Source organism: Apostichopus japonicus, chromosome 15, assembly GCF_037975245.1.
Source record: "Apostichopus japonicus isolate 1M-3 chromosome 15, ASM3797524v1, whole genome shotgun sequence".
NCBI lineage: Eukaryota > Metazoa > Echinodermata > Holothuroidea > Aspidochirotida > Stichopodidae > Apostichopus > Apostichopus japonicus.
The window spans coordinates 17291730-17308774 of NC_092575.1; the positions used below are offsets into that span (position 1 = coordinate 17291730).

The following is a 17045-nucleotide window of genomic DNA, read 5'->3' on the forward strand; positions in this document are numbered from 1 at the left end:
CAATAACTCCCAGTGCCAATGTGCGACATGGTTGATATTTTGGAACAAGTTGTGAACTGGTAAGGGGAATATTTTGAAACTTTACGGTCATGTGATCCAAGGTCACCAAAGGTCAATTAATGTTAAAAAACAACTATTTTTGTGATAACTTGAGGACAAAATGTCCGTTAGGGTTGGGATTTGCTTCAATGTATTCCAATTGTCGACCCGCATCTGGGTGACCCTTGACCTCAATTTGACCTCTGGTGACCTTTACGTGTTTTGGGGGATTTTTAAAGTTTTGATGTTATTTTAGATGTCAAAGGTACCTTCTGATCATAAATGTCAATAGGTTGACCCCGTGTGACCTTTATGTGCGAAGTTATATAGGGTCAAAGTTTTTCGGTCAGAGTTAGGATGGTTGTACAGACTTGTCGTATTGTTTTTTGGAATCAGGAGATCAAACTACATCTGAAACCAAGGTCAAAAGGTCAAAGGTCACATTAGAAAAAAATGTGCTTATTTGGTAGGAAACGAGCAAAAATGAAAATGTTTGGTTTTGATGCTAGATTTGGATACCAAAGGTACCTTCCGATCAAAAATGTCAATGGGATGACACCCGTGTGACCTTCGTGTGCGAAGTTATACCAGGTCAAAGTTAATTTTCAGACATTTAATGCAATAACTCCCAGTTCCAAGGTGTGACATGGTTGATATTTTTGGACAAGTTGCAAATGGTATAGGGGAATATTTTCAAACTTAACGGTCATGTGATCCGAGGTCACCAAAGGTCAATTAATGTTAAAAAAAACTTGTATTTTGGGAGGAGAAAATGGGCAAAAAAAAAATGTTTAAATTTGTATAGTTTGATGCTCTATTTAGGTCTCACCAATCAAAAATGTCAATAAGTTGACCCAAGTTGACCTTTGTATGTGAAGTTACATGAGGTTAAAGTTAATTTTCAGACATTTAGTGTAATAACTCCCAGTGCCAAGGTGTTACACGGTTGATATTTTGGGACAAGTTGCAAATGGTATAGGGGAATATTTTCTAACTTACCGGTCATGTGATCCAAGGTCACCAAAGGTCAATTAATGATAAAAAGTAGTATTTTTGCGATAACTTGAGAACAAATTGTCCGTTAGGGTTGGGAGTTGCTTCAATATAATCCAATTGTCGACCCGCATCTGGGAGACCCTTGACCTCAATTTGACCTCTGGTGACCTTTTCGTGTTTTGTGCATTTTTACAGTTTCGATGCTATTTTCCGATGTTAAAGGTACCTTCTGATCATAAATGTCAATGGGTTGACCCCGTGTGACCTTCGTGTGCGAAGTTATACGAGGTCAAAGTTAATTTTCAGACATTGAATGCGATAACTCCCAGTGCCAAGGTGTCACACGGTTGATATTTTTGGAGTAGTTGCAAATGGAATAGGGGAATATTTTCAAACTTAACGGTCATGTGATCCAAGGTCACCAAAGGTCAAACAATGATAAAAAAGTAGTATTTTTGCGATAACTTGAGAATATTGTCAGTTAGGGTTGGGAGTTGCTTCAATGTAATCCAATTGTCGACCCGCATCTGGGTGACCCTTGACCTCAATTTGACCTCTGGCGACCTTTTCGTGTTTTGGGGATTTTTACAGTTTCGATGCTATTTTCCGATGTTAAAGGTACCTTCTGATCATAAATGTCAATAGGTTGACCCCCGGATGAGCTTTGTGCGTGAAGTTATACGAGGTCAAAGTTAATTTTCAGACATTGAATGCAATAACTCCCAGTGCCAAGGTGTCACAAGGTTGTGTTTTTTTTGGACAAGTTGTGAATGGTATAGGGGAATATTTTCAAACTTAGCGGTCATCTGATCCAAGGTCACCAAAGGTCAGCTAATGTTATAAAACTAGTATTTTGGGGGGAGAAAATGGGCAAAGAAAAAATGTTTGAATTTTTACAGTTTTGATGCTCTATTTAGGTCTCACCAATCAAAAATGTCAATTGGTTGACCAACGGGTGACCTTTGTGTGTGAAGTTATGTATACAAGTTCAAAGTTAATTTTTAGACATTTAATGCAATTAAATCCCAATGCCAAGGTGTGACACGGTTGATATTTTCGGACAAGTTGTGAATGGGGTGGTGGAACTTTTTCAAAGTTAAAGGTCATGTCATCTGAGGTCACCAATGTTATCATATCTGTTGACCCGCTTGTAGGTTACCTTGTATTTCTTACATTTTCGACGCCATATTTAGATCTCAAAAGTGCCTTTTGATAAAAAATCCGATCACATTTTGTGATTACAAAAGTGTTGGTTACTTTATGGGTACATGTAGGACCACAATTAATTGGACTATTTGAGCCCAATCTTGCTTGATAATATTATGTGTATTGTCATATACCCAAAGCAAGGAACCACGGTGCCCTTGGGCTCTTGTTTATTTAAACAAAGTGTACATTATTTTTTAATAAAAATATCACATTTGCACCAAATTTAGCAAGTTGCGTGCAATTTACAAAAAGAGAGGGCAATCCATGCATGGAGTTACAGATCTCATCTCCCTCCATGACAGAAGTGATTGTTGAGTTATACTTCTGAATGCATCTGCTTGCTATCTTTCAAATATCAAATTTGTCCCATGATTCTCTTTATATCTTGTGGTTTAATGACTTTTTCCATACTGATATGCAAGTATTGGCTAAAATAACAGTTTCTGTGGGTATTTTGACATTTGACACATGGTCAGTGACCAGTACACACCAAGTTTTGCACGTGATCGGACTCATCGTGTAGGAGTTCGTGACACACTTTTTCGCACATTTTAGGTCTTGCCCAGTGCAAGCAGACTGCCCTATCTTCAGGTCGTAATGTTATGGCACAGTCCGGCCTGCGAATTTTTTTTTCCAGGACGAACGTGGGCATCGGCCAATCAAATCCCTGGATTCCAAACATGTGACGCTTTTCAAAAAACATGTTCTGAATCTTTTTTCCTAGTTTTGACCCCAGATTATGAACGAGAATCCTTCATTTTCATAAGAACTGGATCCCTAACCCACTTTCTAAACCCTAGTTCTGATTTAAAACGAATTTGTAAATTCCTGAAAAACCTGAGACCCTTATCCGTCCTGGGAATAAAAATCAGGCGTCCGGCCTTGATCATCATATGTTAATAGATCGACATTTGTCGATAGCTATGGAACATTTGGTTTTCCGTAGGTTTCGTTTAACTCCAAGCAAAGACTCTGCTCTTTTTTAAAGGCTGTTGATTGTCGCAACGAAAGCTTTTTTCATCTGAGTGATGTCCTCCCCAAAGAGTTCAATTTTTTTCCTTATTACTAGCTTGGTTTGAACTATTTTGTGAAGTTGTTAGATGATGGAGATAAACACACCTAGATCCGTGCCTAACGTCAATGGGAATATGTTTCTACGGGCAAGTATAATTTGAATGTACAAATCGGGACATAAATTGCTTGATTTTTATATTAATTATGAGAGTCTCTACTAATTTATATCGAGATCGAATTAACATAATTTTTTATTAGTTCTTACGGAACCATATCTCCATGAAGTCAATAAAGTGAATTATTTGAAATGTCGGCCTACACTGTAACCGTGTAATCTGTACTGATGGCATTTTAAGAATGTGCTAGAATTGCAAATACTATATATACCGGTGTAGTATAAACAAAAATGTGACGTAGCCTTTAATATAATCTTTGTTATAGGTTTATTTCATGTCAGTGTATTCAACGAAATACAATTATTACATCCTATAATCTACAGAGAGAAAAGAAAAGGAATTTAGATAAAAAGATATAGCAAAGAATAGATTTCAATTTTGAAATACGAGATTCCCCATTTACGTGTTATAGGTTAGAGTTAAACCATATGGCTATTGCAATCAACGATGTATAGGTTGATTGGCTTAACGACTTTACACACAAAAGCATACTCGTATTCACAAGGAACATCATTCCAAGAACCATTATCATGATTTGTGTCAGAATTCCACATGACTACGCAATCTTCTCCTCCCGAATCATTTGGTTCAGCCTGGTCCCAAAATGTGAATTGAGAAGAAACACCTTCCACGTCGACAAACGTCCCTTCGGTTTCTCTGTCGTTGTAGCCGAGCCACACGTGCTGCAATAAAAAGAGAGTATATGTTTGTTTTAGATCGCACCTAATATTTAGAAAGTCTCTTCAGGTTATTTTTTCAACATCCGGCAGTTTGGTTTGCAAGCTCTTCATACAGGCCAAGGTGCCTGTATCAACAACGACACACACAGACATTCCCACAACACAATACATACACATACAGCGCCCCACCCCACCCACCCCCTAGTAGTTTTTCCAATTTCTTTGGTATCACTAGGTGTCGCGGAATGTGTTGTGCCTCGTAGAAAGTATACAGACTGACCATATTTGACAAGCAATTATGACCGAATCGATTAAATATGTTGGTCCACGGCAACATCATGGGATGTTTATTTGGCCACCCCTTTCGAAAATGTTTCGGATGTGAAATGTTTTAATGACACGAAGTGATGCTTTTAAAACTTAGTCGGTATAGATATGAACTGAAAACTTTAGCATATGAAAGTAATGGAAGCAAAACTACAAAATGAGTTTCAGTATATAATTTCATACTGTACAATAATATTTGTTAAAGGTTTCTGATAACATTAAAGACCGCTATTTAGCTGTTTGAATTTGCATTGTAGAATGGAGAATGCCTCGAATAGTTATAATCGCGCTTGTTTATAATCGGTCTTGAGCTGCCCAAATCCCATGAACGTTTTACAGCGTTTCTTCACAATATAATAAAGGCCATTTGTAATCCTGGATCGATCCTTTCCCCATAAAAGTCTTTGTCTATAGGATATACAATAGCGATGCATGAAACATTATCCACCATGTATTTTCCTAGTCAAGTCAATCTAACAAGTATGTCAAAATTGTGGTTCAAATATGGGACCAAAATAATACCTAATAATCACATGTATAAGTTGAATGACGTTGGCAGCTCTTTCCGTGATATTCGTACGACTAAATTGAACGCTATAAATATAGGCTCAAGATATCAGAGTCTTTTTCAGTCAGTTTAAAAAGTATTCATACTAAATTTTTTGTTGATTCTCGCCCACAAAGGCGGGTAGCGAGTAATTTGCAAATAAATTTACAAATATGCACAAGGGGGCGGTCGCTCCCTTCGCCGCCCCCCCCCCCTTGGCTACGCGCCCCCCCCCCCCCCCTCCTCTCACCTCAACCTATCTTACGGTTGATCTGATTCAGAACGTAAAAATATCTTCATTTGAAATAACAGATCCTTAGCCAAGCACAAGGTGGGTTAAACATTTGCTTGCATTGGAACCTAACATGATAAGGAACTTAAATGATGTTGTAGTATTATTATATTTGGCATTGCAAAGTTATCTCATTTCAATGTCCACACTACAGCGATTATGATGGTTAAGAAAACAACAATATTTCATGTTAAGTCATACCGTGTCTCTTCTTATGGTCTTCCACAAATCCAATACAAAGGTGTTTTCCTCAGATGAAGTAATGGTGGCCAGATGCCCTACGAGGCGACGTCCTTGTTGATGTAAACTGTATCGGTTGCAACTAGCTTCAGCGTCAATCCAGGTACTTATAGGATTGTTGAAAAATCTAGGATTAATTGAATTTGAAAGATCGATATAACTTCAAGTGTCATTGTTTTCTATCTGTCAAGAAATCGGTTAAAATCTACCCGATACAATAAAATACATAACATATCATATCTATAACACAATTATTAAACTTTATCTCTGTAAAATAACAACAGAACTGTGAAAACTTCGTTCCGACATTAAAATCGTATACATTTTGTTTACGGGTACACTGAAAGGTACTCTCAAGGGTCGTTCCTGGACTGGAACGGTGCGTATAAGATTAAAGATATATTTTGGTCTGACGTTGATTGGTTAGCAAAATTGCCGATAAATATCTGAATCTTTAGGTCAAGATCCACATCGTCATAGCATTTTGTATCACGAAGATATGATTTCGTTTCCTTTGTGATAATTTGTAGATGCAACTGGTAACAGAGGTCATCAAGGCAATTGTGTCAAACATGTCGTTGTCTTTCTTGAAAACAGTCAATCGTTTATCCACGCAGGAAATATGGTTACAAAAGAACTGCACTTCGTTGAAGTTAATCAACAGGGTAATTGTAATAATTTAAGTGAAGCTCTGACTTTGAAAGATCTTCTGCCCGGGTAACACCACAGAGTCAACAACCCCTACATTAAGTTAACCAATTACCGCTTCATTTGATAACCGAAAATTGAGAACATTTCACTTTTCGTAGAGAATTCGAGAACATATTAATTAAACGCCTCAGAGTCATTTCACCTAGATAACAATCCGATCATATGCATTATTTTCATTGCCGCACCCAAGCACCACTATCAAAATGTTCAGAATCACTTGTCAAGTACAGAACATCGATATAGTTGATCCGTATAGACCCCCTAACTCCCTATAAACACCCTTCTTTTGTGGTTAAATTAATTTCACAATGTAGTTATAGTCAGAATTAAGGTTATATCGACTGTCATTTTCATTGTGCCTTTCGAGTGAATACACCGGCGTACTCCTGGTATTTTGATACTAAGGATATCAATTAGCAACATTAGAACATTTAACATATTTAACTATAGTCGTGCCGATCTCTTCGAATACATTAATTAGCAACTTTTCAACCAAATGACTAAGAATTTGCTACAAATTTATCAATTCCGTAGATTTATTAAATGATCAACCCCTCAGTTTAGTTGCAAAAATGACAAAACGTTTGCATTCACATTTCAGATTTCATCATTAACCCGCAAAATGATAAATTATTCATTTAACTTTAAGTGAACATATAGTAACTCGAGTTTATAAAAAAAAGAGATGACAGGATACAATACTCTCTAAGATTTGCAACAAAATGTTAAATTAACCAAATCCCTTTTCATCAATGATCAATTCCCTACAAAATGTCAAATTTCAAAACTGACCTAGTGAAAGATGACATTTTGCGGAAAACTGTTGAATCACAAAGAACGGAGCAGGTGAGTATAGTTTGTCAATTTAATTGCCAAATTTGTAATTGTTTAAACTCAACAAGTATAGTCAATTCGACAATTTTCTGCAGTTTATGGATAAAGTGAACAATTCAGCACCTTGCAGAAAGTTGCTAATGTAATGATTTGAAGCTTGAGAATATTTCGATGGCACCCTAACAGTTCGATACTTGAAAGTTACATTTCTATAACCAGAAAGTACTTCAATTGACTGTACATTTATAAAACCAGACAGTACTTGACAGTACATTTATATAACCAGTTCTTTACATCGTTATTGGTCGCACCTCAAACTCATTGTAGTAAACGTACGATAGATTATTAGATGTATAATAATACTCTCTGTTTACATCCTGTACTTTCAAGTGAAGCTTCACAGCACTTACTTGTAAATGCAATATGCTCAGTATGAGTTAGGGAAAGCTAAGGAGTCACTCTTACCGACCTCGCAAAATTGTGAGGAGGATCACGGATTACAAGGTCGGTAATGAGTATAACGCGGATCAAAAAGTCAGTAAGTTCTATTACGGCCGTAAGATTCGTCTTACACGGCAACATACAGTAACGCTGTACTCAAAGCCGAAGGCTTTGTTGGTAAATATCCTTTGGCCAGCGACGGTTAGACCGTCATTTCTCAGAACGGTTGCTATTACTAAAATCGTAGGGTCTGCACTATTTGTCAACGTTAGAAAAAAATATTCAACAGGTTGAATCAAATTATGAAAGGAACATTAAAGTTGTACGTGGTACTATCAAATTAGTACATGTTGATACTATAATGTAGATAAAAAGTCATATATGTTATGTTTAACACGGAAATTGGTAACCCCCTATACAATGTACCTGAAGCTATACAATATACCTGTATACGTACCTGAAGCTGTATAGGTAGTACAATTATGCTGATAGGGGTAATGTAATTTGGCTTTAAAAAAAAAGTGGAACTATATCTGTAAAGAAAATAACTGCTTTTACGGCAGAAGACTCATTAGGAACACGCGAATTGTATTTATGAATTCTGAAATTAAGTTCTTTTAGTACATACCAACCTTACACATTATGAGTACAACCCCTGTGATAAATCTTACGCGGTACAGGTAGGACCTTTTCAATGTCATCTGCGAATTAATCAGGTCACACATCCTAAGTATATGCATGCTTAGTTCTACAATACGCCCTTATTGCATTTCGTGAAATCTGTCATACTGTATAGTGTTGATGTTATTATGTAGATTAATATGGTCACGCTTGTCCGTATATACGAGCGTTTTTAAGGCAGGATGTGAGATGAAGGGTTTAGAGTGGTATTGGCATTATATCTCAACTATGTTATCCCAGTATGTATATGTTAAGCGCTCAGGACAATATCATCTCTTGCACTATATAACGTATACTAGCTTACGATCAACCAGACTCACCTGGCAACTGACTATTTGCGCAAAGTTACGATCATGAATACATTATGGCCTTTACGGACACCGTGGTGGGGAAGGGGCGGGAGGGGATATACCAACTGAGTAGCTCAGAACAACCTTTGTAAAATCCTTTACAAATTTCGGACGTTAATGGGAGAAACGCATTGTGATCCTATTTCTTATGCTCGAGTGTATATACATGCACGGTGCATGTTGAGAACAATCAAATATATCGATTACCTCTATGAACGAGAATTTTTGGTGGCTATATTGAAAGTATACGGTATATACGCACCTTTATGTTAAATTTCCATCCAACTGTGGGTCTCCTACAGGGTTTGGACCCAGTTTATCAACGTTTACTTTAATTCGATATAATCGGCCAGCTTCTTTTGAAAACTTTACTGAATTATCTTACCGATAGCAGGCACTTCCCCAGAAAGTCCATCCTTCAGGGCAGGTAACGCAAGACTGAGGCTGTTCACTTCCTTCACAGGCTTGGCTCACAAACAGGACCACAAATAGTAGTACGCTGATCTGCATTTTGGTCGATGAAGAAGATCTTCTAAGTCGAGACAAACAAATTTCTCATCAAAATTCTTTCTTCAACGGAGACGGATTGTCAAGTGAACTTTTGTGTGGCGTGTCTTGTAATTTTAAGTTGCACTACAGATACAGTCGGTCGGACGATCATTCCGGAGCCACCAATTGGAGGTTAAGGAAATGTTACCACCTGTGACGTACGAACATGACACTGGAGTAGTTACCGTACTAAATAGTCCATATTGGCCAACGATCTGAACGGATTGGATGGAACTTTCGCGACAATGTTACAGGTAACCTAGGCCACGCCCCTTAGTTACCCTATCCTGCGCTCTATGGGCGGCAGCTGTGAGCCTTCAACAAAGAATTGCGTTGCTTTATGGACGCCCTTGCTTCAATCAGGAAACTGTCGTTTATAAATGCAGAGCTCCCAACTGACCCGCATTTCGCGGGTTGGACCCGCATTCTAACACCCAAACCCGCTGACCCGCGCAAGCGTCCGAAAAACCCGCATTGTAATTGTCAAGTATACATAGAAAAAATTGCATCAAATTTTGACTTAGCAACCAGCATTTCTTTAGCATTTAGCATAATAGAGTATAAAACCTCCTTTACAGCATCATTTGAACCTCAAATTAGCCTATATTTCTTTCCATTGGGGCGAGCAGCGAACATTTTCATGCCACGGGAAAGAATGAATTATCACCTACTATTCAATTTATTGATGTTACACACAAAAAAATGCATATTTCTCAGAAATTTTTGGGTGACAAAAGCCTTTCTAAGTGCCACCATTTTACATGTAGGCATCACCAGGATTCCAAAAAATCCATCTCCCCACAAATTAGTAGCACAATGCTTCAATCGATAGTAATCACCGCATTAAGACAAAGAAACGTTATGTGATATCCACAAAGCCATAAATTGTAGAAAACCGTCAATTGTAGTCGATAGCCTAAGTGAACCGACGTTGTAACTTGTTGCGCCTACATCATGTACGTATGGCCTACAGATGTGATAGACTAACTGTAAGATGAGTTGCCGCTACGTACCATTTACCATGACGTTAAATCTACTGTTGCTTCGCAGGTAGCTTTCACATATCAATATCAGAACCACACGGGGCATGTTATCAAGGCGGTCTACGTTAAATTAATATCATTATAACTTGTTTCTAATTTGCCTCATGGTTGTATTTAGGGAGTTCGATATCCTTGTTGCATATGCCCACACTTATCACTTAAAACAAAAACAAATCTTGTCTAGAGGTGGCTTTATCCTACTTATATCCGCTCCCCCCCCCCCCGCCTCCCCTCCGCCAGACTGACTCACAAAATAGTACAACAACACAAATCCTGTTGTACAGTACACATAAATTCTTAACATGTAACTGCAGTACATTTCTTCAACATTGTTTGTTTCAAAGTTGCAACTACACTTTGCATCTAAGCAGCCCGATTTTTACATAATTTATTTTTAACGGGAAGCGGAGATCTCCCTTTTTCAGACCACTCCCATCTCCATAACAAACATGGTGGTTGCGCGCCTGCTCTTTCCCTGAAATATTGCTTTGTACTTGGGCTCGTATAGTTATTATTACAATGTTGCCAGGCACAGGGACGTAGCCAGGGGGGAGCAGGGGGAGCGACCGCTCCCCCCCCCCTTTCAGTGTCGATTTTTTTTTAAACTGTCGTTTTTTAGCATGGCATTTTGTCAGTGCTCTTTTGATCTTGAATACTCGTCAGCTCCGTTAACTCGATTATAATCGTAGTAACATTCACGCCTACTGATTCAACTACTTACTTCGTTTGGCAAATGCAATTAGCTAAATTTAGCTTATAGCCAATTACAAGCCTACAGTTGGCCACTGTGTAATAAAATACATATTGCCTACCTAACCGCACTCTATGGAATGTCACGAACTATATGCACAACAACGTCGACAACGTTCGTTCTATGAGTCGTCCTAAGGTGTTGCACGAACAGCATGTTATGAAGCTAAGCTAGCAATCGTACGTGATACGCACTTCCTGTAATAATTATTACACTGCTAATACACTGCGATAACGATATTTGTTTTTAGGCCACTGCATATCTGGCAATGTTACAAAATATGAAAGTTTATATTGTCCATCAGTTAAGTTCGTCAAATGTATTAAAGTCCAGACATTGGACAATAAACAAGAATCATCCTACTGGAAAAATTGTAAAAGAGCACTATGTTTGTCTTTCTGATATATTATGTAAAAGAATTCAAACAGGAAACAAAATCTGCTGATTATGATATCATATGATCAGGGGCGTAGCCAGTATGTAGCACTGTAGGCCCGGGCCTACATTTTTTTTGGCCAAGTTATCTTTTTTTTTTAAAACACCCATAATTCAAATCGATAAGCTTGCTGGACGAGTTTAAGTGTCTATAGACAGGAAGAACTATTGAAATGAACGTAGCAAGAATATGGCTAAATTAGGTGACCTATTCTTCTGTCATCTAGGCTGTCATTTCTATCGCGTGCCGTTTCATTCAACACTCTACAACGCCGAAAAAGACTAGGATCCGATCATGTCAGTTTTTTAACATGTAGTTAAGAACCCGTTTACGCAGATAATATTTCAGTTGAGAAAACAGTTGAGAAATTTGCATCAGATTGCAATCGTTCGATACCTCTCGCCTTCTCTTATTAGGCTAACTTAAACATTTAATAGCTACAGTTGTATCAAAGACAATTACTGGCTATAGTTGTATCAAAGACATTTCAGGCCTATCTTTGTATCTATAAGTATCAGAAGTTGAAACGTAAGACTACTCTGTACGTGTACCTTGCTAATTTTAAATACATTATGTAGTATTGAATTAGACATTTAATAGCTACAGGTGTATCAAAGACAATTACTGGCTATAGTTGTATCAAAGATATTTCAGGCCTATCTTTGTATAAGTATCAGAAGTTGAAACGTAAGACTACTCTGTACATGTACCTTGCTAATTTTAAATACATTATGTAGTATTGAATTACGTACTATTTTAACTCATTTGTTTTTTGGGTTTAAAAGTGATATTGAATGAGGTGTCTCCATAGGCGTACGGGACCATTTCAGTTTGGGGGGGCAGAACTTTTTGTGCCCGAAAGTTCCCGTACTATCTAAGCGGAGCGCCACCATCGGTTGGCGCGTAGCGTACAAGAAAATTTTGGGCACACAATGCCTCTCAGATTGTCGGAAACGGCACTTCTGAGGCCTTGCAAGTTGCATCTAAACATTCTTTATTTTATAATCTCACGTTTTAGAAATTTACACTTCCCCAAAAATTTGGTATATTAGAAGAAGAAAAAATGGTAACATCACTTTGAAGGGGAAAAATGGGACAGTATATTTTTTAAGCTCCTAGTTAGTTACCTTATTTATTATTTTAACACAGTACTCAGCTACCTCCAGAAAAACATACATTGTTCAACGACACGTAAGCGGGATAATGTCGCTGTGTCGGGTGAGACTGCAATTTGTCTCACAAAAAAGTATAAAATATAACAAAGAATATGATAAACCCGTACTTCTATGCTTGTAGGCACCCTCCCCCCCACCATCCATGAAAAAGAAAATGTTTCTTCTATATACACTCATGTTGGGGATATCCAGGTCAAGGGCGGCGGAAGCACTTTGGATCTGGGGGGCACCTACATCAAAGGGCACTTTGCAGAAATTCGATTGGACTGATGCAGCCCTATATTTAGTACCCTTTATAACTCTTATTGTATTATCTTATTTGTGTATACACATCACTCCATCAACGCCCCCCCCCCCCCCTAAAGGAAAATATGCATACTAGCACTGCAATATCCAATACGCAAATTGGGAAACAAGGAACAAGTTTTCTCTTGAGACAAAATGAGGTGAAATCATGCTAGTTGCTAATGTAGAAATCTTCCTAATTAGACTGGTTTTTTTCTTGTTAATATCTTAACAAATTTTCCATTCGAAATAGTTTTAAGTTTGACCCACAGAAATTCATTAAAAGTCACGGGCTTAGCCAGGATTTGCAAAGTTGTATGCACGACTATCTGAGCGGAGCGCCACCATCGGTTGGCGCGGAGCGTACTATAAAAATTTTTGGTTTTACAAACCCCTCAGATGGCCGGAAACGGCCCTTCCCGAGTGTTCATTATGGTTCCCTGGCCTCTTGCTAACTTGAGGCACCTCAATTTTTATATAGAAAAAAGGCACATTTTTAACCTGAGGAAAAGTGGGGGGCGGGGGCACGTGCCCCTGTGCCCCCCCGGTTCCGCCGCCCTTGGTCCAGGTAAACAATTGACTAGTTAGAAAAAAAAAAATGATCTTGCAAAAAGCGTGGTAGCCCAGATGAACTGCGCTTACGGTGGTGTTACACGGAAATATTCGGGCATAATGATGCTGAATAAAGAAAATCATGGAATTGTCGGGCAAAATTTTGAAAAAGATTCGGGCAAGCTACTGCATATTTATATTCCAGATGACAAGAAATTCGGGCAAATGTCCTGAAAAATTCGGGCAGCCTAAAAAAAAAAATATATATATATATATATTTTTTTTCTCCTCTTAGGCTGCCCGAATTTTTCAGGACTTTTGCCCGAATTTCTTGTCTTCTGGAAATTTGGGGGGCAGTCTGCCCCCCCTGCCCCCCCCCCCGCCTCGTACGCCTATGGGTGTCTCAAGTTAGCAAGAGGCCAGGGAACCAGAATGAACACTCGGGAAGGGCCGTTTCCGGCCATCTGGAGGGTTTGTAAAATAAAAAAATTTCTTGTACGCTCCGCGCCAACTGATGGTGGCGCTCCGCTCAGATAGTCGTGCCTACAACTTTGAAATCCATATCAATCGCAAAAAGTGTTCCCCCCCCCCCCCCACCTTCAAATTCCTGGCTACGTCGCTGGCCAGGCAATGATCAACCGAAGTTTGGCAGAGTCAAATTTTTGAGGTAGGGGAAGGGAGGTGGTAGTAGGGGGTAGTTACACTAAAAGGGTTGTTAACATCAGCTAATTCACCAAATCGATAGCAATTATGAAGCACAATGTATCTGCCTAACTATAACCTTTGTTCATAGAAAGTATTGATGTTGTAGATCTGTACTACGGGGACTCAAACAGTGATCATAGTGGCGAGTGAATTTTGCGTTTTGGCGAGTAGCTTTTTAGTCACGGTCGCCAAATAGTGAGTAGTTTTAATATATTTGTTGAGGCCTGAAAACTTTAAACATGATTTCTCATGGTAGAAATCATGGATACTTTTCATACATGGTATATGGATTTGTCATATTGAGTAATTTAGACTTTTTTTGGGCGGTGAGATTTGGATTTGCCATATTGAGGAATCCTGTTGCTTGTGAGGTTAAATATCATTTGAGGTCGCCAGAGGTCAAACTCTGAAAACTCTTTTACATGATATCTAACGATGGGAATCGTGGATACTTCTTATACTTGGTGTGAGGATGCATCACATTGAGTAAAAGACCCCAATTGTTTTTGGTGGAGGTGTGTATTGCCACGTACAGTAGACTGACCTGGGTTTATCATGCCATGGTGTAATTGTACATCAAAATGGTGGTTCGGGCCATTTGCATTGTAACAACTAGTTCTGGTTACTAACAAACAGAAGTCTAGTGTAATGAAGACATCGAAACCTCAATGCATTTTGCATTCTGGGTAGTAAGTCAATCACGTTGTTTTTTCGGTAAACACATTTTGAGTAGTTAAGTTTAGTTCAGTAGAAAAAAAGGATCAGGAGGGACACTCAAGTCCCCATCAAGGATCCTATAGGAGAGAGTGAAAAAATTTAAAGACAAACACACTCAAACCCGATTACAATGCTTAACGTGCTTGTCCAAAGCATTCTTAAACCCATTCACACTACTTGCAAGTACAATTAATTACTCAGGCAATCCGTTCCACTCATTCACAACCCTATTTGAAAAAAAAGTTATGCCGAATATTAATCCTACTTTGTGACTTTTGGAGTTTAAGACAATGACCTCTGGTACTACTACTATTAGCAAACATGAAAAAGTCAGTCTGTATCTGACCTCGATACAGAGTAGGATAGAATGTCGTGATGTGATTTCCTATTAAACTTGTTTGCGAAGTCATAAGATCTTGGCATTACCAGCTATTTTCTATTTGTCTAGTTATGATCATGTCCATGATGTAAACTATCACCCTTAAAGTCCTAGTATGCCTTCAAACAAAGTAATACGTCAACAGGACAAATATTCTGTTTTTCTCTTTATTTCCGAACTTCACATAGGAATGCCACTTTACCAGTCCTTTGATATGAAAACATAACATATAGTCAATGTTTTCTTCCGAAAACACAACAAATTACCGTTAAATTTCAAACAGTTTGAAATTTGTTCGCATATCAAATTCAAATATTTGCGTTCTTTGAAAGATTATAGGACATGAGATTAATGATAGATTTAATTACAGGAAAACATTATCTTTATGCTGGTAATTATATCTTACGTTTAATGTATTATTATAAATGCATATTAGTGCTTTAAAGGGTAAGGCTTGTTCCATTTGGCTCTCTGGCCGTGATTTCTTGTCGTGAAGTGGGAAATTTCAAACCACCTCGACTTCACCAGCGAGAACAAAATGGCGAAATTGTGATCGTAATTTAGACTATAGAAAAACAAATTTGGACGATGAGCTTGAAGAAGGTAGTTATTCCTTTTGTTTTTATAACAATGAGGTAAAAGATGTGAACTTTTCTAATCCAATGAATTCAATATTCTCCATAATTATGGTCGAAAATACAGTATTTTGATTGAAATTTAGAGTCTTTTGTAACATGTTTGGGCTTCTGCGTACGATTATCGTACGAGCTGTATTGTATCCTTTTTGTGCAGCATGTATAGTACACGTAAAATGAATGTAGTGGTGTTATCTAGTTGTGATCACGGTAATCAGACAGTCAGTGGAATGGACCAATATTTTACAGTATAACATAATTAAAGTGACGATCCCATCTTTCTTTCATGCTCCAGTCAAAAGACAAAAAATATTAAAATTGATTCACTTTATTCTGAAAAATTGAGAATGATTAGTTCTCCTGTCTCAAGAGTACACATAAATTACGATAGGCCAATATAAATTCGAAAACACAAATCGCAAGAAACAATTATAAAATAAGAATCTCGATATTGTGATTAACGATTAAAAAATCGTTTCTCTGTCAAACGCAACATTAGCGTTCTCATACTTTGACAACATGTTTGAAAATTTATTTATCGTTTTTTAAGGTCTACTTCTTAGGGCCACCAGACAATCCTTTTATGCTGCTTTACACTTAGAAAATTCTTTCCTGTTGTAGAATATACGCGTTGACGAAGATTGGCTGCCCTTGAAAGAAAGGGTTTCAATTAAACCCAAGTTTTAAAAGTTAAAATGATACCAATAACGTTTTTTGGTAAACATCCCAAACTTTGAGGATTTTTCATTTCAAAATAAGGCAAAGAACCCTTCTCAAATTTTTGGTACAAACAGCTAGGGTGGTACTAAATCTCCCCCCCCCCCCCAAAAAAAAAACAAATTTTTTTTTTTTTTCAACATGACGCGTTTTGAGTTATGGCTGTCAAATACGACCTCTTTTGTACACCAGAGCAAGTTTACTACCTCCTAAATTAATATTGAGAAATGCTAGAACCCTGAAATTTGTAAAGGTGTTAGAAATTTATACTTATAATTAAAGTAGAAGACCCTCACAGCTCTGACATGGTTACGTTGGTATAACTTTGACATCAAAACCCCTTCTTCATGCTGAATCGCAGCATGAAATAGCAACTTTAGAGCTGCATAACTTGCAAATATATTATAGGAAAGAATTTTTATCATTATTTGTATTGTTTTTACTAGACATAATAGCTCCTGAAAGAATCAAGTATCCCCTAAGGCAATGGTTTAAAAATAGCACATATTTCAGTAGTGAAAGTTACCAAAATCGTATATTTTGACACAGTTAACCTAACTCCAC

General features: G+C 37.8%; 2 protein-coding genes across 2 annotated transcripts in view; one reads left to right on the forward strand and one right to left on the reverse strand.

The window, feature by feature from the left end:
• LOC139981213 (uncharacterized) overlaps nucleotides 1-17045 on the forward strand; it is a 52530-nt gene that overhangs the window by 9055 nt on the left and 26430 nt on the right. The window lies entirely within an intron of this gene.
• Nucleotides 3685-9875, reverse strand: LOC139981214 (alpha-N-acetylgalactosamine-specific lectin-like). Its single transcript, XM_071993432.1, has 3 exons — nucleotides 8923-9875; nucleotides 5482-5647; nucleotides 3685-4117 (listed from the first exon to the last, which is right to left on the reverse strand). Exons 1-3 carry the CDS (start codon nucleotides 9045-9047, stop codon nucleotides 3854-3856), a joined length of 555 nt encoding a protein of 184 aa, XP_071849533.1. The 5' UTR covers nucleotides 9048-9875; the 3' UTR covers nucleotides 3685-3853.

Excerpts from the sequence above, each read along its gene's own strand:
- LOC139981214 (XM_071993432.1), bottom strand. The coding sequence starts at position 9,047 with ATGCAGATCAGCGTACTACTATTTGTGGTCCTGTTTGTGAGCCAAGCC. Across the intron at positions 5,648-8,922 it reads TGGGGAAGTGCCTGCTATCG|ATTTTTCAACAATCCTATAA; the intron begins GTAAGATAATTC and ends AATTAATCCTAG. Across the intron at positions 4,118-5,481 it reads AGACCATAAGAAGAGACACG|CACGTGTGGCTCGGCTACAA; the intron begins GTATGACTTAAC and ends TTTTTATTGCAG.